At 36.2% G+C, this 23,361-nt stretch overlaps 1 protein-coding gene and 1 pseudogene across 5 annotated transcripts in view; both read left to right on the forward strand.

Annotated features, from left to right (window-relative positions):
* Positions 1 to 9,651, forward strand: part of LOC132161669 (P-loop containing nucleoside triphosphate hydrolases superfamily protein) — a 36,549-nt gene extending 26,898 nt beyond the window's left edge. Inside the window, exons 23-33 of one of the 5 annotated variants that reach the window (XM_088511205.1) lie at positions 16 to 219; positions 303 to 491; positions 1,594 to 1,800; positions 1,954 to 2,043; positions 2,147 to 2,287; positions 4,967 to 5,064; positions 7,412 to 7,490; positions 7,584 to 7,745; positions 7,889 to 8,008; positions 8,080 to 8,157; positions 9,258 to 9,651. In XM_088511205.1, the coding sequence (XP_088367331.1) occupies positions 16 to 219; positions 303 to 491; positions 1,594 to 1,800; positions 1,954 to 2,043; positions 2,147 to 2,287; positions 4,967 to 5,064; positions 7,412 to 7,490; positions 7,584 to 7,745; positions 7,889 to 8,008; positions 8,080 to 8,157; positions 9,258 to 9,485 (1,596 nt within the window). In that variant the 3' untranslated portion in view covers positions 9,486 to 9,651. Of the gene's footprint in view, positions 1 to 15; positions 220 to 302; positions 492 to 1,593; positions 1,801 to 1,953; positions 2,044 to 2,146; positions 2,288 to 4,966; positions 5,065 to 7,411; positions 7,491 to 7,583; positions 7,746 to 7,888; positions 8,009 to 8,079; positions 8,158 to 9,257 lie in introns of those variants that run through there. The other 4 variants (XM_088511206.1, XM_088511207.1, XR_015909343.1 and 1 more) reach the window with 4 other exon arrangements.
* Positions 9,652 to 13,907: 4,256 nt separating this feature from the next.
* LOC132162253 (uncharacterized) overlaps positions 13,908 to 23,361 on the forward strand; it is a 40,460-nt pseudogene continuing 31,006 nt past the window's right edge.

Genomic DNA, 23,361 nt, shown 5'->3' on the forward strand with positions numbered 1-23,361 from the left:
GACATTATCTTGCAGGAACTTTTGGAACAACGGGATTTGGAAAAGGCAGAATTTCTTTCTCAAATTCAAACTCTTGAAAAAGAAATATCAAGTTTATCATCTTATTCCTTGGCCAAGGAAAAGGAAAATTTGAGAAAAGATCTCGACAAAACAAAAGCAAAGCTGAAAGAAACTGAGTTCAAGCTTAGGAATGCAGTCCAGGAGAAAACCAAACTTGAGGTCTCATAATATATTCCTTGATTTATTTTTGGTTAACAAACTTTTAATTTGTCATCTTTCACTAGCTTTACTGTGCAATATAGGGTGAGAAAGCATCTGCTGAACGAGAGATAAAACGGTTGCTTGGTCAGAACTCTCTTCTTGAGCGTGATATTAACAAACGTGAATCAATTGTGGGTAGAAGGCGTGATTCGGTTTCTGACAGGAACTCAAAGGTGTTTGATCCAAAAAGGGCAAAGGGTTTGGCTGTTCCTTTTGAACACACATTGCAGGTGATGAAAGTGGGACTTAATATCCGTTTCTTATATTATCGTGTGTTGAACATGTGAATTGATAGTTGTATTGAATTTAAGTGTTAATGCTGAAGAAGGATTATCCAAATTACTCGTCATTTAGTTGTTGAAAGAATAAACAGGTTTTTTTGTCTTGTTTCAACTTATGATATCATAGGGTCTTACGTAATTCTACCAAGCACTAATTCTGTTGGGTTAGCTTTATTTTTTCTTTGTGAAAAAGAAAAAAAATTACTGGAAAGAGGAGAGTCCTTTCCTTCATAAAATTATTCAAAAGACTACCCTAAAGACTACAATCTACTATTCAAAAGATCTAGATATTCTTTTTTTTAAAAAAAAAGAAGGAAAGAGACACTGACAAAAGCAAGCATCCACTAATAGAATTGGTGTGTTACTTGAGATGTGTTAGTTGATATGAGCTTAATGTAGGGACTCGAACATACAACTGGTTTTGGTACTTTATTCACTAGATGGATCTCAGATAACTGTTTACATCATCAAATATACACTTTTTTTTTTTTTTTTCAAAAGAAAAATAGCTAGCATCTTTTTTTTTTTTTTTTTAAAAAGAATATTATATATAAAAATGATATGGCAACTTCATTGTGCACTTTGCACACATGACATCTAGGTTTTTCCTTTCTTTTTCTGGACAAGAGTCTCCACATTAGTGGGTTGCACCCTTCTGCGCTTTTGATATATATCATTATTACTTATCAAAAAAGAGTCTCCACATTAGTTCACATGAAAAATTTTGCATGCATGTTTTTGAGCTTTTTCCTTTCTTTAAAGTAATGGCATATGGGTGTTATGATCTTATATCTACTCAGAACAGTTGTTTTTATGTTTGCACCTTTTGTTTCATTATCTGCTTTGTGGCTACGCCATGCTACACATTGTAAGTACATTTAGTTAAATGTCTTTGATGGGTCTCCAATGTTTATAAGAGTTTTCTCACCTAGGAAAATTTGTCTTTACCGTGCAGTTCCATTTTGTTGTTGGCTAGAGTGTAAAACACTCCAATTCTTATACTACTCTAATTGTTGTTTTGTCTTTATTTTTTTCTTTTTCTGGTGTTCAGGAAGAAAACAAACAACTGGAAGTTCTTGCATTTGAATATGAGACAGATATTGCTTCTTTGGAAGAGGAATTGGCTGCTTCATACAGGGAAAAAGAAGAGGTTATATCTAGAAATGAGGGTATGGCTTCAGAAATAGAAGCCCTGTCCGAACAGTTGAACATATCAAACAAGGAGCTGAATGTGTTGCAGGAAGAGATTTCAGCACTTGTAAGCTTCTGCATTTGTCTCTTTATATCTACCCGGTTTCATGATTCTTTGTTGCCATGTTGATTATGAAATAACTAAAATGCTTTTCTTTTTTCCTCTCTCTGTCTCTCTCTCTAAAACCTCAAATTTGGAATCTTATTCTTCTCATTCTAGAGTCATTGTTTGGAAGAATCTAAATCCAACCAGCAAGAGATGGAAAACTCTATGAAAAAGTTGGTAGAAGAAAAGGAAGAGCTGGCAATGGTATTTCCTAAATTTGGGTTAAGAGTATACCCTATATCTGCTATATAATTTTGTGTTTTGTTATTGTAAAGTTGGTCATTGGATTGTATCTTGGAGTTTGCAGCAACTGTCTGATTCCCTTTTGGAAATTGAGGAGGAAAGGGCAATATGGTCTGCAAAGGAGAAGGCTTCCATTGAAGTCATACAAGAGAATACTAAGCTATACAATGTGGAGATCATGATGTTATCAAAAGGAATGACAGAGGTATGATACATATTCCACCTGTTAATAGATCTTGAAGAGCTTGCTGCATGGCTTTGAAAGGTTATGAAATTTTTGTTGTTGTCGTTGTCGCTGTCGCCAATCTTCTTGTTATTATTATTATATAATTAGTATTATGATTCATGATTTTGTGGTACTATATGAAACTTTTAGAAATGATGTCCTAATATATATATTCATTTATTCTTGTTTTACTTATAAAAAAAAAAATGAAACTTTTAGGGTTGGGCATCGACTTGATCAGGATCGAAACGTTCAATTATGTTGTCTGACTCGGTGGGGGTCAAAAATCAAAAAAGCCATCTAAGCCAACCCACATCTTAGGGGGTGTCGAACAAGCCGACCCCGACAATGTCGCTTCTGAAGTTGGTGGTCGGTCTAGTAGCCACTGCAAAGATCTAGAGGCCATATGTTGGCGGCTAGGCATAGATCTAGTGGCCACAATGGCTGTTAGTGAGAGAGAGCTTAAGAATGGGGTATATTTAATCATTTAATTAATACTTTACCACTCCTCTCACGTGTGGGCTCAAATTTCCTTGTAATAGGTAATGCTCAACACGTGAAATATTTAATTGAATATAGTGAATTGTGGAGTTTAGGGTTTAAGCTCATGACCTCTGGCTTTGATACCATGTTAAATCACCAATTGTACCAAATTCCACTTCATTTATGAGATGATGCTTTCCTCATAGGCTGCTATTTGATTAATTGCATGCCCGCACCCATACTTCTTAATAAATGTCCATTTGTAACTCTCTTCAACACTCCGCCTGATTACTCTTTTACGTGTCTTTGGTTGTACATATTGGCCTAATCTCTGCCTATACTCCTCAAATAAACTTCAATTCGTTGTGTATTTATGGGCTATAGTCAACTACACAATGGCTATAAGTGCTTACACGTTCAATCAGGACAAATTTATTCTTCTTGTGAGACTTATCCTTTTTATACTTTAAGTGTATATTTAGCAATCTCTCCCCCACGTGTAAGTCCAATACTACACTTGTCATGCACATTTGTAACGATCAAGACTAGTAAGTCCATCGGTCCACATAGTTGTCCACCATCTCTGCTCTAATTGCGAAGGCACCACTATCATCCACTATTTCATAACTACTATTGACTTTGATGTAATTTGTTTGGGAGATTGACATCTTAGGGAGTCTTCTAATGATTATTATTATGTGACAGTAATCACTCACACTTGTAACATCTTTCTAATGTGAAACTTAACATTTTCGATACTCACACGTGTAACCTAATATTATATTATGAAAGATTTGTCTTCGTCATACCTGTGTATAAGTAGGGTGTTCATAAAAACTGAGAACTCAACCCACCCATCTGTGCCTGACCGAAATCGACCAAATTTGGTCGGTCTTCAACCAAGTCGATTTTGGGTCATTTTTAAAATTCCAACTAGGCTCGGGTCTAATGTTGGTTTTAGGAGGTCGGAAAACCAACCTAACCTTAGTTTTAATATAATAATAAATAAAATATAAACAAATCTTGAAAAATATGAGTAATGCTACATACTACACAAACATCTCATAAATATCCCACGAAGCTAATGTGGCTAGGTTTAGCAGCCATTGGATCAACCCTAGTTATATATAACTATAACTAGGGTTGATCCAATGGCTACTAGACCTTGCCACATCAGCTTTGTGGGACATTGGTGGGATGTACTTAAAATATATATACCTTCTTAAACTTTAACCTAACCCTAAGGTCTCGAAGCCCATTTTTGCTGCTCGAAATGTTCTCGAAACCTTCTCATACACTATGCTCTCTTGCCACTATTTCTCTCACTGGCTCCACTGTTCTCACGATCGTTTTTGTCCACCTTGCTCCATTGTTCTCATCATCGTTTCTCTCCACCATTGCTAGTTGCCACCGTAAGTTTCTCTCAGTTTCTTTCACTTTTTCATCGTCATTTGTCACACTTTCTCTCTATACTTTGTTCACATTTTCTCTCCGATTGACCTCCCAACAAACTACTAATTGAAGCAATCAGTCTTGGGTTTGGCTTAGTTTGAACTGAGCATTTAGCTTAGTTTGGACTGTAGTGTCAACTTCCAGCCCCGCTATGGTTCGAAGGTCAACAATGCCTTCCTTTTGTACCAAAGGGGTTGTGTTACACCCATGTATAAGTTCCAACTAGTTCTATCTATTCTTATAATGCTTTTAGGGTAAAGTTCACATACTCAAAAAAGAAAAAAAACTTTCAATTGAGACAATGTCTCCCCCAAAGTACAAAAAATTGTCATTGTCCCCCCAATGACAAAACTACCCTTAATAAAATAAAATTAAAAAAGTAAAACTAAATTAAAAAAAGGGTCTTTTTTTCTTGAAGATTATTTTTTCCCCAAATTTATTTAAGTATTTTTGTTTTATTGAAAAACATCTAGGGTCATTTTTGTCTTTTTGTTGGCTTTAGGGGGACATTGTCCAAATTAAAAGTTTGGGGGGACATTGTCAATTGAGTGGTAGTTTGAGGAGGGTATATGGACTTTTCCCATGCTTTTACAACAAAATGTGGCTTAGCATGTTTAAAATGCAAAATTGTGTTGTGTTTATGGATATAGAATGTTCAAATCACATAAATTGTTGTTTCTAATTCATGGTATCTTTTTGTATTGATTATGTATGTATCATAAGGTGAAGAATGAGTTGGAGTCCTGTAGAGAAGAATGTAGGGTTCTCAAGGAAAGATTGACTTCTTTTGAGGAGAATGCAGAATTGGAGAAGAAATGGAGGTTAGTGTTTTTTTTTTTTTAATTTATTTATTTTTATATCCTTAAGACATGTTTTTGTTATATCTAGATTGATCATAGTTAAATTCGTTCGGACACTAATGCTATAATATAGTTTTTTTAATTAGAGGAGAAATACAAGACAATTAGTAAGGGGTAATGTCATAAGTCAAGAAAGTGAGTTACATCTGCACTATACCTCAAAATGATTGGTCAAAGTTACAATTCCAGTTCCATGGAATCACTAATAAAGCTAGTTTGTCCTATACAACTAATGTGACACTTAGCATATGTCCATACATCTCCTTTACAATCAACCCACCAAATACTAGACTTATTACATCTTCACAATTTGGGTATCACAAGCTCCTCTGACATGCGTAACACCCTCATTAAGGCGTATTCCAGTATCACATAGCATTGTTACGGTTGACAATGATACTATTTATTATGACTCATACAAACGACAAAAGGGCAAAGTCCTCTTACACAAAGAGTATACAAGAGAGCTGAACACCCTAGAGACTTCTTCAATCTAAAAAATTAATCAAATCTACCAGATTCATTGAGTCAAAATTAAGAACATGTATAGCAACCCAATCCAAAAGAGATCTAAAAAAAGAGGATTTTTGAGAAAGCATTTTTTGGACTCGCATTTCTCAAGGAGGCGTTGATTTCTTTCTTCCCAAATGCTCCACATTAAAAATTTGGAAAGTTAGGGCAATTTGGAAAGAATTTTGAACTCACATTTCTCAACTCAAGGAGGTGTCACCACTGCTAGAGGAGAGAGAGAGAGAGAGAGCACACACACCTATATTAAGACTCACAATCATCCCTAACCATTTCTAATATTCTTCCAAATGGTCATCCTGTACGGTCCCCGTTCTTCCTCTGAACATTAACCTTGTATCTGGATCAATCACCTATCTCCATAAGGAATTTTCCTCTTGCCTGAATCTCCATAGCCATTTACCAAGGAGAGCTTTGTTGATCAACATGAGATTTTTTATACCCAACTCTAAGGACTGGGGAGCAAACAATCTTCCAATTCACCAGGTGCATTTTAGGCTCTCCACCTGGACCATCCCAAAGAAAATGTCTCTGAAGGCACTCCAATCTCCTAGCTATGCACGCTGGAAAAGGGTAGAGGGATAAGAAGTATGTAGGAAGACTGTAAAGCGTACTCTTAATGAGATTAAGATGCCCTCCCTTAGATAAGTAGATATTCCAATTGGCCAAACTTTTTTGCCATTTTTTTGACTACCCCGTCCCAAATGACTTTTGATTTAAAAGGATCACTTTGAGGGAGACCCAAGTATTTCAGATGAAGAAAAGAGATGCTACAATTGAGAGTACTAGCCAGCTCTTCAAAGAGCATCCATGACTATCACGGAAAAGGGGCAAGAGAAGGTCCCCTTGGCAAATTATAATTGGAGTTTTTTTGGAATTACTTATAAGACTAGTTCCACCTAGTGAACAATCAATGTGGAACTTAGCACTTGTTCATACAATGCGCATGCCCATACAATGCCTTGATAAACCACCCATGACTAGTGTGTTCCATATCTCTGCACCCAATTATGTCAACTTGTCTAGAAAATGAGCAATGGTCAACGGTTAAAGGGTGACATTTTGTAAATATTGGTTTGTGGTGATAGTCTACATGATCATTTGCCCTTACTTTCAGTTTTGGCCTAAAGGTCTTTCCACATCTTGGTCAGGTATAGATCATAGTCCAGATGCCTTTGCCTGGATGTGATACAAATGATTAGGAAACTTCTAACTGAGTTGGTTTGTCACCTCTTGTTACAATGCTAACTAGAGGGCCAGAGAATTGGATGGAAAATGATAGATAAAGAGTATTGTTGTTTGTCTCATTCTCTAATTTCAAATTGCTCAGGTTGCTTTTCCTTAAGACTTGTTTGGAGGCTATTATACCTGTTGAGTTCATCTTTAGGCTGCAGCATCCGTGTTTGACAGACTCAACCATCAAGGTTGGGTAATTTGGATTATCTTTAATCTGTTTGGAACATGAATCTGAATTCGTGATCAATCATTTTTTGATGTATCCTGAAAAAGGTTAATTGTTAATATAGGTTTATCAATTTTCTTTTGGTTGTATCCTGCAATCTCCTTGAACTCTTTGTTGAGGAGTTTAGTCAACTCTTCTATTAAATGATAAGTACATAATACACTGTTAATAATCTTCATTAATTTCAAGGGTGTCCCTCAACTTTTTTCTGTAATTGATTCTTGTGCTGCTCCATTTCTGGTTGCTTGGGCTTTGACATCATTGTTGTATTTGACTCAATAAACCAAACCATTATGTTTCCATTTGGTATTGATGCAGCATGGAGAAGTCTTTGGAGATTGATCAGCTGGAAAATGACATAAAAGTAGCTAATGTCAAGAGCAAACAATCTCAAGAAGTCAGTTCTTTTGCTTTATCCTCTGGTTCATATTTATGGTTGAAAGACGAACTAGCTGGTATTCATAGCTTAACTTTGTTTTTTCTCCTTAAGATGTTGAAGTCGAATTTGGAGATGCTCTCTGAAGAACATAATCATGCTTGCGACGATGTGCAAATGCTTAAGGAGCTTAATTTTCTCAAAAAAGAACGAGAAGAATTATTGATTCGCATTAGAGAGTTGGATACAAGATCAGAACTTTCAAATGACTTCCAGGTTTCATCCAAATGCATTTTTTGCAGAAGAAAATTATATCTAAAATGAGTAGATAACAATTATCCCTTGCAACTAAGAAACTATTATCAGTTTGTGAGAATTTGTGGATATTTAATGGATTGATACCTATACTTCTTTGGCAGAATCTTAAAGACCAACTTCTTTCTATGACAAAGGAAAGGGATAAATTGATGATTCAGATAGGAGAGCAGCAGAACCATGTTGTTGAAGTGGAATTCGTCAAAAAGCATTGCAATGACATGGTAGGTTGTTCAAAATTTTTCTTCTTATTTGTAGTCTGTCTGGGAATAATCTTATATTATGATGGGTATAGCACCAGTTATCGGAGGCAAAAATCCAAATGGAGGAACTGACTAGGAAAATTTCCAGCATGGAAGTCAAGATGCACAATGTAAGTGTCTCCAAACTTAACATTTTTAGCCTGCTAGCATATCATTACGAAGGTAAACAATGAACACCGTAACCCAGTGGATTTTTACCAACAAAGTTGGGTTCTGCAAGGGATAATCTGATAAGATGATCTTTTGCAATTTTTCTTGAATCGGACACACTAGAAAGTTTAACTCGTGTACCTGCAGTTGACACACTAAGACATGCTATTGCACCGAACATTGGCTTGTAGCTTTTCATTTCTTTAGAAATGAAAATGTTTTTCAAATAGAAAAATTACATTCTACCCCTTGTAGTTAGATTGTAACGCAAAACTTCCTTGAAATTTGGTCTGACACTTTCCCTACCTTTGGTTAAAGATTAAGCTAAAAAAATATCAACATATGAGGTGCACATGACCTTATAGCAAATAATATAATGCCACGTCACTGATTGTTTTATACCATCCCTCGTAAATATTAATTCTAGATTTTATTTTTCATTTTTATAGAGGAGAAAAGGAAAAAAGATTGTATGGAAGATGGTGTTAAAATAATTAGTGATATGGCATTCTCTGATTGGTTATAAGGTCATCTACACCTCACATGTTGGATTTTTAAGTTTAGTTTAGTCCGCACCATAGGGAGGTTGAGTGTCACAAACCAAACCTCAGGAGTTTTTATGTTGTACGGTGTAACCACCAGAGGGTAAAACGTATTTTCCTCTAAAATATATTAGGAACCAAACATTAAGGTTAAAATGTTTTTCTTTCTTTCTCTTTATGAGATTTGTCAAAAATCTCTGATAGATCTATTATTTGTTGTATTTATGTGCTTGCACTGAAGGATTGACTATAATGGCATCATTTTCATGTAAAAGTTAAAGCTTCTTCATTATTGTTTGAATCTTATTGAACGTTGTGACTTATGTTGAGCCTTTTTATTTTTATTTTCTGACGGCAGGTCCGACATGAAACCAATTTTAATTAAAATAAAAAATAAAAATTTTAATGCTTATTGTCAAATAGGAATTCCCAAAATTTTCTCCATATTTTCCATTTCTTTATGCCCTATTAGAAGAAATATCCCGGTGTGTATTCTTTTACAATTTATACTTAAACAGGATGAAGTTGACAACAAGAAGGAAATGGCCAAGCAGAGGATGAGACTCCGTGGGACGCAAGCAAAGTTAGATGCCTTCCGTAATAGATACAGGGAATCAGTGGAGGAGTCGGATCTCATGAACAAGAGATATGAGGAGGCAGCAGGAAAGCTCAAGGACCGGTTGGCTTCCAAAGGAATTGAGGTCCTCAACCTCAAGAAGCAGCTCGCTGCTGCTATGGGGAAATAAATGGAATTTCTCCATGCAATTAAATTATCCAACTAGTTTTCTTTTCCATCAAATTCTTCAATTAGCAAGCATTGTAAATGTTTGGTGGGTGATACTATCGGAACCTCAATGTAAATGTCAATGCCAACCTGTACAAAACTCAAACAAACACCAATACCGTGCTGCTGCCCTCACTAAACGTGCAATTTTTTTTTTTTTAAAAAAAAAAACAATTTCGCCTCACTTAAAAGAGACCGGCTTTTCTCCGGTTGATTTGTCATTTTACATTTTTTTGAACAGGTTTGCCCTTCACTTAAAAGAGACTAGCTCATCTCCGGTTGAAATCAACTGGAGATCTCAGGATCTCAGTTTGCAACTCTCGAGATCATGAGACCTCATAAATGATGAAACAAACTCGTAAGAGTCCATATATTTAGGGAACAAAATCTTTATTTGATGCCCTGATCGATCCCGAGATTCTCTAGATTTGACCATCATAGCTTTAATGGCATTGTGTGCCTATAAAAGGAACATTCTATCACAGTAACATGGACTTTTCACTCTCTGGCAAAAACTCTTGTTCATTTATTCCAAAGAGCAAATAATTGATTTAGGAATTCGACCTATTCTCTGTGGCTCCAGCACATTTTTGGCAAGCTCTAGTACTTATTTGGTTTCCTTGTTTTGCAAAGTGTTTATCCCATCGGAAAACTATTCCAACAGTTTGGCGCTTGAAAACAACAATTTGTTTCCAAGCAATATCCATAATGATCAATGCCCAATCAAGGAGTACTAGGAACGAGAGTGTGCCACGAGGAAGAGGAGAGGTCCGATTGTTAGAGCACCTCCTAGAGGTCGAGTTGTGAGAGATGGAATGCCCTAGACTTCCAAAGATCCATACGGACGAATCGGTTCTTTAGAAAAAGAGCTGCCGCAAATGTCCAAGAAAATGGAGACTCTTATCTTATGTAAACAGAAAAAGAAACAACTTTGGTACTTTAAGAAGAGCTGTTGCATATGTCCAACGAGGAGGCTACTAATCAAGAAGAAACAACTTTGGTAGTTTAACAAAAAGTTATAACATAAATGGGAGGTTTTTACTCATTCTAGTTACATGTTTCTTTTTGTATTATTTCTTGTTTACCTTTTTTAATAAAATTTTGCAATTAGTTATAAAAATTCCAACTAATTACTCATAAATTGATTCTCTCTCTCTCTCTCTCTCTCTCAATTTCCTCCGCTCTCAATGAATTAGTCTTGCAAGGCATCATAAAAAGGTGAAGGAAGGATTGCTTCCATGTCGGATGTTGTCAAAATTTTCCATAATTTTTTGGCTGCAACTTCTGTCTTTATATGCCAATCTATATCAGTTCTTTCACTAAAGCTTTAACCAAAAACATTAATAGAATCATTTAACATTAAAGTTGTAAATATAATTCGTAACAAAATTGTAAAATTTGAACAAAAAGATAGAGCATCAGCTCCATATACTTTCTTTCAAAACATATGAACATCAAACTCAACGAGTCAAACCATAACTCATGTAGACCAAAAAGTTAAGGATTCCATAAACAAGAGCGATGATTAGGGAGAAACATGTACTTGACGAGTTCTAAAAAGGCCATATCTAGAGTTTTAGACCTCGGATTGGAGCAATCTTTGCAGTGTTGGAAAGCTAATTCAAAGATCTACAAAGTCATGTTTCACGAGAGTTTGCTAATTATGACCGTTCGAACGCGTAGCTTTATTCTGAGTAATTTAGAGAGGTGAGAAGGCTCTGTTCGAAGTCCCGTTCGAACGCTTATGTTAATTTTTGTATTTTTACGTTCTAGTTCAGTCCCCATTCGAATGGTGGTTTGTCCCCTTCGAACGCGTAGCTTTGTTTGCTTAAACCGATTTTATTTTGTGTTTTATTAGGTTTTGGGCTCTGTAAATACATGCTTATAGCCTCTAGAAACGCAACTTTTGATATTATTTGAGTTTCATGCAATAAGAATACTCAGAGTTGAGTTTCTTTGTGTTTTTTCCTTAAACCCTAGATAGACTCTTGTGTTTTGAGAAGAATTCTTAGATTTTGATAAACTCAATGTCTGGACATATTTATCCGTTCTTCTTGTTACTATTTTCTTTGCTTCCCACCGAGTTAGCCTGCATCAATAACCCTTTCTTTTTAATTGAATATGACCTTCAGTGGAATAACAAGGTCCTATCAAAATAATAATAATAATAATAATAATAATAATAATAATAATAATGAGTAGATTTCACCCAAAAAAAAAAAAAAAAAAAAGTCCACATACCCCTCAAACTACCACCCAATTGATAATGTCTTACAAACTTTCAATTGTGACAATGTTTCCTCCAAACTACCAAAAACTGTCAATGTCATCCCAACGACGAAACTACCCTTAGTAAAATAAAAACAAAAAATACTAAAACTTATAGAACAAAAACTTAAAACCAAAAAAAAAAAAAAAACTAAAATCCAAAGGGTAGCAAATTTAAAATTAAAAAAAAAAAGTCTATAAGAAAAAAAAATTAAAAAATTTTGATTTTTTTTTTGGTTATAAAAATTGAGAATTTTTGTTTGTTTGTTTGTTTTGTTTTGTTTTGTTTTTTTAAATTTTTTTGTAACTTTTTTAAATAAAAATTTCCGTTTTAAAAAAATTAACAATTTTTGTTTAAGAAAATAAAAATTTTCGTTTTCTAAAACAAAATTAATTATTTTTTTTTTCAAAATTCCATTAATTTAAAAGTATTGTTGTTTTTTTTTTTTTTTTTTAAATGATTTAAAATTATTATTATTTTTTTAAAAAATTAAGGGTTAAATACTTATTTGCCCCAAGTGGTTTAACAACTTTATTTTTTTCCCCATAGGGTTTAGTTTTTTTATCATAGGAGGTACCTCGGCTTTATATTAAAATGGAGATGGTACGTTTGTCTAAATTCCGTCCAAAATTTGACAGAAAGCCACCCCAGCACTATTAAAAAATCGACATATGTCCATATATTAATTAAAAATACAAAATAAAAATTTTAAAATTAAAAATATTAGAAAATTAGGAAAGAAAAAAGGCGCAAATTCCTCAAACCCACAAACTGATGAGGCACTAGGCAAATTCGTTTGGCCTCGGCCTTGGGGTGGAGTCGTTTTTGCTGATTTGGACAAATCGGTGCTCCTCCGGTGGAAGACATCGGTCTTAGACCCCTTAGGCTTGCTCTCGAGCGGGGACACTGGAAGTTCCGATCATTGCTTGTGATTCGGCGTCTCCTGGGACTCAAATTCCTGCGTCGTTTCGTTAAACGTGACTGAGAGTGGCTGCGAAGGTAATTCGTGTTCGGATTTCGAAAAATTTCCACTTTATGGGTTTGGGATTAGAAGGAACAATTTGAATAGTAGAGGAAAGTTGTTTGGGAAATTGTAGCTTGTGATTGTTGAGCTTAGTGAGCTTAGGATTTTCGTGCTTCCCTTTAATGGTTTTGATGGAGAATTTCCTGGTGAAATTTGGGCCATAGAGACGTTTGAGTTGAGGTTCTTGATCTAGAGGGAAATTCTAGTTTGTGGACTTGAGGTGATGAATTTTTGCCCTTTTATTTATTCATTTATTTATTTATTTTAATTTAATTTAATTTTTTATATTATTTTTTTATTTTTTAATTTTAGACTAAACTCTAAGTATACATAAGTATACAAAAGGAAAACTCACGCAACCCACCAAAAACGCATAAGCAGACCCTAGAACCCATTGAAAATCCAACCCAAGAATCTCAAATATATAAGAGCCACAACCATACATAAAAAGACCAAGCTAAAGCCCAAACTAAAGCCTAAAATAACCAAACAAAGCCCAAACTGAAAACCCGTGGTAGTCACCACCTGCCTGTGCTCCTATTGCAACTCAAGAGGGAAGGAAAACTCATTTTTGGACCCAAAAAAACCCCGCCAGAGCAAGCTCTCTCTCTATCAAGCCACAACCACCTCACCCTCCCATATCGTTCCGCCATATTTCAACTTCTAGCTCTGCCACTCTTGAGCCACAACCAACATATGACGTCGCTGCCGCCGCCACCGCTGAGGAACACCAATATTTACTTCCAAATCGTGCGACGCCGCCCATAGAAGTACAGACCAGTGGAAGAACACCTTCTGTAAGTTCTAAACAATATAAGCCTTGAGTACTCTCCCGTAGTAACTGCACTAACTCGCTCTAGAGAAAATTAGGCAAAACCATGCCACGAATTCTAAATATGTTCAGGGACTCATTACGTCTTGTGATGGATATAAGGCACACAATAAACATGCGCACAAATTTTTGGGTTTTTGCAATTCTGTTTTCATGTGCTCCTCCTTGTTATTCTTCTCGTTTTATCATGTATGATGAAAAAAAAAAAAAAAAAAACTATTAGCTCTCACATGTATAGTGGTTGCAAGATAATGCCTTTTTGAGATGGGTTGGTGTTCTTGGGTGCTCTAGGCTCCGTTTGACGAGCGATTTTAGGCAACGGAGATGGCATTGGCATTGTTCACACGAATGACATCCTACAGATCGTACCTCAGAAGCCATCCCATTGTTCGGCAAAAAAACGTGAAAAGTAGCGCTAGGGGTTTGAAGCCTTTCTCCCCCCTTTTACCAAAATGCCCCTGCAATACCGTGACCTGCATATTTCACATTGGCGCTTCAGTTTCTTTAGTGCATTTGTCCTTGAGCTCTCACTCGTTCCTTTCTTCTTCACTGCCTTCTTCTCCAACGTCACTGACCAACCGTGCGTGTGGATCCCCCTAACGCCTTCTTTTTCCTCCGTGACCCAGCGACGGCGAAGACCTTCAACCACTGCGCCACTCACTAGAGCCCGGACTCGGGTGATTTTCTTGAGACAAAAGATTTTAGATCCGTTGAACTGTTGTTTGTAGTTTTGCAAATTTGTAAGTTTTTGAACTGTTTGGTGTCTATTGATTTTGTTTGGTGTCCGTTGATTTTGTTTGGTGTCTGCTATTGTGTGCATACTGTTTGGACTCAGGTGATTTCTGTTTGGTAATGCTGTTGGTGTCTGCTGTTGTGATGAGGTTTTTATAGGTGCAAGAACCAAGTTTTTGGGTAATATAAGAATTGGTGAAGGGGCTAAAATAGGTGCAGGGTCAGTGGTTCTGAAGGATGTGGCTCCTAAGACTACTAATGTTGGAAATCCAGCTAGATTGGTTGGAGGAAAATAGAAACCTGCAGTGATTTCAGCTGGATTGGCTGCCAGGAGAGCCACAGTCTTATCCTCATTCCCCTCACACAAAAGCCCCACTACCGGACAAATATCCTTAACACAATAAAGAGCCCAATCCAAGGGAGTGCCGGGAGGAAAAATACCTAGAGGGGAAGGAAAATCCCCATGCTTCCCATCATCCCTCACAACTAGCTGACGATGAAGGCAGACCATCCTCCCTATTATCCATCACTACGCAATCTGCCAGAGGAGACTGATCAGCCGGCAATATCTGGGAACAACTTAAACCCAGCTCAACCAAACAGCAACGATCCGCATCAGAGGAAGTTGGGTTGAGAAACCCCCGTTGAAGAAGACCCCTCGCCCAGGGGGATTCTTGACAGCAATTACAAGAGGAGTCATAGACTAATCACTAGTGAATGTTTTTGGTGGAAACATTCCTCAATGTCACTAGAGGGGGCAACACACTGTCTTTGTGTATGGAAATCATATTTACACTCTAATTTTCCTGTTGCACCACAAGTCTATGAAAATTTGACCACTAGGTATTAGTGACTTAAGGTAAACCTCTTACTAGAGAGGTTGAGAAGTATAGTAATGCGACATGTCAACTGACTTACATATGTTGCTAATGTAAAACAAAAGTGTTGTCCTTTGGAAGACGGAGCAATGAAAAATAGATGAAGAAGATAGTCTAAAGAACTACTAAACAAAGGTTGTATAGGGACATTACTGAGGATTTCCTTGGGCATTATTATTATTTAATTCAGGCCAAGAAATATTTTGAAACATGTGACTTAATTTAGGATGGGACAATGGAATGGGGACTGTGAGACTTGGCCCAACTTGGTAAGGCTAGGATGATTATGATGAGAGGCAGTGTCATCAGTTTTTCTTCTCCTTCGTTTCTTGGAAGTCCCTTCTTGCAATATCTCAGGGTAATGTCCAATCTTACAAGTTGAAAACAGTTCTCTTTGTTGTTGCTACCAAGTTTGCGCTTCTATTAATTTTCAAATAGTTGTTTACTAAGTGGTTTTTATATTTTGATATTAAATTGACTCTTCATTGGTGTGATATCATCCCCATTTTGAAGTTCTGATTTTAATCTTCATATTTGTTAGTTCTTGTGTGGGCTTAATTCAGTTCCAAAATGCAGATGTTACTGTTTACAAGCTCAAACACTGATATAGAATGCTTAGAATCCAATCTCCACCGTTCATAATGTAGATTCATGTGTTATGAACGTTCCTGCAAAATTTCAGCTCAATCGGACTACAAACGCCCATCAATCGGAGCTGTTGATCAAGACTGGACAGGCCGGGTCCGGACCGCAATTCCCCGGGTCCGGACCTCATTTCCAGAAACGAAAATCTTGCTCCGCAAAGCCGTGTCCGGACCGCCCATTAACATGTCCGGACACCCCGTAGGTTTTAGGCCCAAAAACGTGATTTTAAGTGGATTAGGTCTAGGGTTTTGTCGGGGGTATATATACATCATTATAGAAGAGAGAAGTACGACTTTTCACCCCCAGAGAGTTCGTGTGAGGCTGTGCTTGAGTGAATATTTTGTTGTGAGCCAAATTGATTCCTCTTAGAGGATTTTTGTTAGTATTGATTGTGTGCTTAATTGAAGTCTATCGGAAGGGTCCGATAAAGGAGAATCGCGTTGAAGAAGATTGTGAGCGAGGAGACAAGTTGGAGGCTTGTCGATCTTACAGAGTCAAGGTCTTGCAAAGGGTTGTAAGTGTTTCTAGTGTCTGTAATCTCTGGATAATCTTTTGATAGTGATTTCCTGGGTTTGGCTGCCTAGGAGAGGTTTTTACTTTTAGAACGTTTTCTAAAAGGCTTCCTCTTCGTCACCAAAATATCTGTGTCTGTCTCTTATTGCTTTATATATTTTGGGTGATTGAATTGTTTATTGCTTCATATTATTAATTCCACATAAATTGTGATAAACAAGTTTTTGGAGTCGGCATAGCGATTTTCAATTGGTATCAGAGCTGGTTCACTCCGTGAAGGATTAAATTCCTGAGTGTGATCTTTGTTTCTTGTTTAAGATGTCTCAAACCCTTAACACTGTGCCTAATTTTGATGGATCAAATTATGGCTATTGGAAATCCCGTATGAGATTTTTCTTGAAATCTATAGACGTTTGGCATGTCATTGAATCTGGATTTAAAGCTCCAGATAAGCCGACAGCTGAATGGTCTAATGTTGAAAAACAAACTCGTATGGCGAATGACAAAGCTATGAATGCTCTATGCTTGGCAATTTCACAAACTGAGTTCTCCAGAATTTCAAATTGTGATAGTGCCAAGGATGCATGGGAGATCCTAGAAACTACGTATGAAGGAACTAATCTTGTTAAAGCTTCAAAACTACAAATGTTAGTTTCTCAGTTTGAGGATATTAAAATGTTAGAGGATGAAACATTCAATGAATTTTTTGGTAAACTTAGTGAAATTAGAAATTCCATGATAAATCTAGGAAATAAAGTTTCTGACACTAAGCTTATTAGAAAAGTTATGAGATCACTCCCTGAAAGATTCAAAATGAAGGTAACTGCTATTGAGTCATGCACTGATCTTAATACCATGAGGATAGAAGAGTTAGTTGGTGCTCTTCAAACTTATGAGTTTTCCTTGCCTCAACCTAGGAAAAATAAGGATATTGCCCTTAGAACTCTTAGGAAAAACTCTGATGAGTTATCTGATGAGGATTCACCAGATGATGAGGAACTTGAATTGATAGCTAGAAGGTATTTTAGAAATGAACATAGAATTTCCAAGAAATTTGGAAAACAAAAAGAGAGTACTCAGGTTAGAAATGAAAGAGACCCACGCGGTCCAAAATGTTATGAGTGTTCTGGCTATGGTCATGTGCAAAAGGATTGTGCTAACCTCAAGAGTAATAAGCCAAAAGGTCAAAAAGCTTTCAATATTACATTGAGTGACACTGATGAGGAAGAAACTCCTAATTATATGGCTTTTGGTGCATCTTATGATTCTGATGATTCTGATCAATTAGATGTTCAGTCTGTCCCTGATAATGAATCACATAGGGTTAATGATCTTCAAAACTCCTTTAACAATTTAATGGAAAAGTTTTCTATGCTTAGAAATACTAACTTGAAAATTGTTAATGATTTTAAGAATCTTGAGCTTGAAAGGGATAATTTGTTGAAATCTTTGAGTGATTCACATGTTGTTTGCAATACTCTCAAATCTGAAAATCATGTGTTAATTGCTAAAAATAAATCCCTTCAAAATGATCTGATTGCATCTAGAAATCACTTGAGTAAATTCTCTAGTGAAAAGCTTGATAAAATGTTGCATATTCAAAAGCAATCTAGCGACAGATCTGGCTTAGGATTTGATAAAACTGCTTCTTTGTCTTCTAACCGTGCTTCTACTTCAAAGACTGTTTTTGTTAAACCAGTGAAAGTAGAAGAATCTTCAAGTGAAGAAAAGCAAGTAGTTGCTCCGACTCGTCAAGGTAATAAAGGTAAGAAAATCTACATTGAGCCTCATGCATCTTACCCTACACCTAGAGTCGTGCATCCTCCTAGGAAATTACCTTCACAAAGGTTTGTCCCTACATGTCATCACTGTGGCAAAGTGGGTCACATTCGACCTCACTGTTTTAATTTGAAACCTCATGTGCATATAAATGAAAATTCCTATTCTAGGAAAGAAAGTGAGGGTTTGGTCATAATGATGAGAGAAGTGCTTTCTAGGCTAGATAAGTTTGAGCAAAGTCATAAGTCTAGACCTAAGATTTCTCAAGTTTGGGTTAGGAAGGATGATACCATTCACCCCTTGAGGGGGAGTGGGGATGATCTCACCTTATGTTAGGTGAGTCACCAACATGTCTAGGATTGTCTTTCTTGCATATCTTTGCATATCCTAGAGCATGTTGTTTTTCGTTTTTCATTGCATTTTTGTTTTATTTTGTTTAGAAATTGTATTTTGTTTGTGTGCATTTCTTTTGTGAAAAATAACAAAAAGACAAAAATATTTTACTTTGGTTGTTTTTTTTTTCTTTATTTTGTCTTATGCACCTAGATAGTTCATTAATTTCTTATGTTGCTTTTTATGAATTTAATTCCTTGCATCTTGGAATGTTCTTAATATGCTTGAGATGAAAATTTGTGTCAATGGACTTGTTTTTGTGGTTACCTAAAGCCTGAGCTTATGTGGTACTTTTTGCCTATGCTTTATTTCTTGTGCACAATTAAGCTTATATTGAGGTTTTGTTTCATTTTATTTGTGAGGTCTGTTAGGTAACCATATGAGGTTTTTGACTAGTCATATTTTTCAAATTGACCATATGCTAGTTGAACCTAGGGCTTAAAAATTCCTGCTTTCTCTTTTGTGATAAGCACCAAAAGTTTAAGGACACTTTCTCAAAGAGAAAAATAAACAAAATAGTGAAACAAATAAAATCAAAAGATCATATTCCAAAAGGAATTTATTTCACTGTGTCAAACTTGTGCAAAATATTTTACGAAGAGAATTGTATAGGATGAGAGTGGCTAGGCCCTAGTATGATAAGGTTTGACTTTTAACTTGATATACTTGTCAAAACCTCCTGGTGGTGAAACTTTCTCCTCATTTTGTAAATTGAAAATTTTTCTCTTTGGATGGCTTACCCACACACCACACAAGCATAGGTTGAATGGAACATTTTCTTGGCTTGGGTTAAGCAATATGAGTTTCTAGCCATTTCTAGTCTCATGTATATGTTGCATATTTGGAGCATGTTTGGATATTCATTGTGCAATACATGAGTCATTGATGTGTTATTATGTGTGTTCATTTAACTTTTAAGGGGGAGAAACATGCTTTGCATTTCCAGTTTCCTGTTGTTAATTGAGTCATACATTGAGGGGGAGTTTTGCTGATGTTTCTTTATGATCACGCATTCTACGTCATTTTTTTATTATGAGTTTTATTTATGTCTTCTTGTTCCACATATGCCTTGATGTATTTTGTGAAGTGTTTCAGGAAACATGAAGACCTTTTGTCATTCTGTGACAAAAAGGGGGAGTAAATATGGGGAGATGATGGGATTGGCTCGACATTTTGGTTTTGTCACTGAATTGCCAAAGGGGGAGTTTGTTAGTTCTTGTGTAGGCTTAATTCAGTTCCAAAATGCAGATGCTACTGTTCACGAGCTCAAACACTGATATAGAATGCTCAGAATCCAATCTCCACCGTTCATAATGTAGATTCATGTGTTATGAACGTCCCTGCAAAATTTCAGCTCAATCGGACCACAAACGCCTATCAATCGGAGCTGTTGATCAAGACTGGACAGGCCGGGTCCGGACCGCAATTCCCCGGGTCCGGACCTCATTTCCAGAAACGAAAATCTTGCTCCGCAAAGCCATGTCCGGACCGCCCATTAACATGTCCGGACACCCCGTAAGTTTTAGGCCCAAAAACGTGATTTTAAGTGGATTAGGTCTAGGGTTTTGTCGGGGGTATATATACATCATTATAGAAGAGAGAAGTACGACTTTTCACCCCCAGAGAGTTCGTGTGAGGCTGTGCTTGAGTGAATATTTTGTTGTGAGCCAAATTGATTCCTCTTAGAGGATTTTTGTTAGTATTGATTGTGTGCTTAATTGAAGTCTATCAGAAGGGTCCGATAAAGGAGAATCGCGTTGAAGAAGATTGTGAGCGAGGAGACAAGTTGGAGGCTTGTCGATCTTACAGAATCAAGGTCTTGCAAAGGGTTGTAAGTGTTCCTAGTGTCTGTAATCTCTGGATAATCTTTTGATAGTGATTTCCTGGGTTTGGCTGCCCAGGAGAGGTTTTTACTTTTAGAACGTTTTCTAAAAGGTTTCCTCTTCGTCACCAAAATATCTGTGTCTGCCTCTTATTGCTTTATATATTTTGGGTGATTGAATTGTTTATTGCTTCATATTATTAATTCCACATAAATTGTGATAAACAAGTTTTTGGAGTCGGCATAGCGTTTTTCAATATTGAGTATGCAGGTGCTGATCTATGATTTGCGTTCATCTTATCCTATGCGAGTTAAGAATCTCTTGTGAGTCTACTTGCTTAGCATGGTTATTGTGTTTGTATTCCAATGCGCTTGATATTTCTTTGCTAAAACTAATTTCTTGCTGAAAACCTTGTCATTGTTCTATAGGAATGACAGCCCGATATTGGACATCAAGTGGCATCGTACTCTGAATTCTGAACAACCAAAGTTAATCGCCACTAACAAGAATGTTGTTAGAATATGGGATCCTGAAACAGTAAGAAGTTTTTCCTCTTATAGAAAAGGATATTTTTCAAACTTGTTTTCTTTGATCAATGGCTTAAGAAATCTCCTTGATATTCAGTACCCTTTTCTCGTTGCTGGTCTGTTGGAAGATGGGAAGATTGTTTTCTGACTCATTAAATCTGAGTGACGATTAAGCTGTCATACATGACAGAACTTAAACCTGTTTTTGAGAGTCGATATTCCTTTTTTTTTAAATTTATTTTTATTTTTTATTTTTAAAAAAAGAAAAAAATTCTATCTCTATAATAGTTGACTCTAAATTTAGATTTGATTGCATCTTTCACGTCCTAATATAAGGTTATGTGCATCAAAGTTTTGGAATAAGCATGGGAATATGATGACTCTTCTTTTAGACTGAATTAGTCTTTCAAGTTTGTTTTAAGAATTTAAGAGTTTATATTGGTAATCTTCTCAGTTGTTCTGAATTAGTCTTACGTTTTTATAGAACTTTGATTTTGACATGTTATAATTTGAGTTTATATAAATGATTTTCTTTTCTTTTTTGTTTAGGTGTTTCTCTTGTATACGTTCTGTGTACTTGGGTGCTCCAATTGGTTTTTCATGAAATTTATTTACTTATCAAAAAAAGTTTACATAAATGATAAATATGGATGTTAGTCCTCCACCATCGGCTACATTGATGCACTTTTGGCAGTAAACGGCTCATTGGAAATTTGAACTTGCAGCAGTTGTTGACCAACTGTATGCAGCTGGATATAAAATGTGGAAATCAAAAATGGAATGTGAATTTCTTTTACACAAATTGCTATCTTTGTACTATTATTGAGATGAAGGAAGGGAGGTAAGGGTACTAAGATTTCCTTTGAATTGAAAGTGGAAAGCTCACAAGTAAGAGCAAGGAATACCTAGAAAACCCCAAAAACCAGACAACAGCAGAAGGAAGGACGTATTGCAACAAGATGAGCAGACTTCGATCAAAATATGATTAGCTATAATTCTCTCTCTGATAGAAAGTGAGCCTTCAAAATTTTTCAGTGATGCACCCAAGAAAATCAAGAATTTTCCCAGAGTTAGGGATCAGCTAAAGTGGTAATAAATTGCATTTCTCTTTACCTGAAAAGCATGGACAAATGTTCAGTTTAATGATCTGGAGAAATAAAGTTGAGGCCCTCCTTTTTTAGGACACTTTCATAATTTAGCCCTGTGAACTGAAAGGGGAAGATTTATGGATGAGCATTGGATTTGTTGAGGAATATGACCCAAATTCCCTAGGGACATGGGAGGACATATGCCTTGAACTTTTGTTTTTGTTTTTGGTTTTTTTTTTGCACGTTTGAATGCAAGAGGGAAAAATAGTTCTCTAAAAAATAGACTCTAATAATATGTAGTTGTCCTTGAAGATCCTTCTGCTTCCATTCTAAAGCACTAGAGTAAACCACAATACAACCTCGATTGGACTAAAACATAGAAAATATAATTGATAAGCGCCGAATGTTGCACATTCAAGCCCCTTAATTTACATATGTTAATTCCTTAGAATTGTTATTTGTTTGATTTTGTTTTGTTTTTGTGTTTCAGGTCTTATTTGACAAACCATTGAAAATTGGGTTTAAAAGGGCAAAAAGCTGGACATTCTAGATCTAGGATCGAGCGCAGCTACTCCTGAGCTCGAGCGCACCTGCGCTCGAGCATATGAGGCCAGGGATCGAGCGCATGCCTGCGATCGTGCACATAATAGCTAGGCTCGAGCGCACAAAACGTCGGATTGAGCGCACTCGGGCGTGTATTGCACGGCAGCAATCCTTTTCTAGCGTGGATTTGGTTTTTAGTCTCTCAATTGGACTGGGAGACTGACCTCCGATTTTCTGAGGGTTTCTAGGGTTTTTAGGGTTTTCCTAATCCCTATAAATAGGGCTCTAAACATTGTAAACAGACACACCGCCTTCTAGAGTTTAAATTTCAGTAAATTGTCTGTGAAGCTTAGAAGATCTTGAGCGGCTAAACCCAATTGTGGGGTATTGATGTAACCCTTTCCAAGCACACTGGTTTGATTGTATTTAATTTTTAGTTTTTCAATTTATGCATGTTGATTGTATAACTCTGAGGATTGCTACAATTGATTTCTGTTCTTCATATTAAATGCAATTGCTCTTTAATTCCAATTCAATATTAGTAAAATTCTTATCTTGTCTTAGAAATTATTTTTCTATTATTGAACTCAAATCATTCTTATTTTCTGTGATAATAAGAATGATGGTAATACAATGGTTCTTACTTGGCATGCAATCAATAGGGTTAGATAGACCATACCTAGGAAAGACGGATCGTACTACACCCTAGTTTAGTGTAATTTAGGTAGACGATCCGTGGCAACCGAAGATGGGTTATGCTATTCCGTTGATTGTATGAAATTATTTTTATAT

Source organism: Corylus avellana, chromosome 10, assembly GCF_965113065.1.
Source record: "Corylus avellana chromosome 10, dhCorAvel1.hap1.2, whole genome shotgun sequence".
NCBI lineage: Eukaryota > Viridiplantae > Streptophyta > Magnoliopsida > Fagales > Betulaceae > Corylus > Corylus avellana.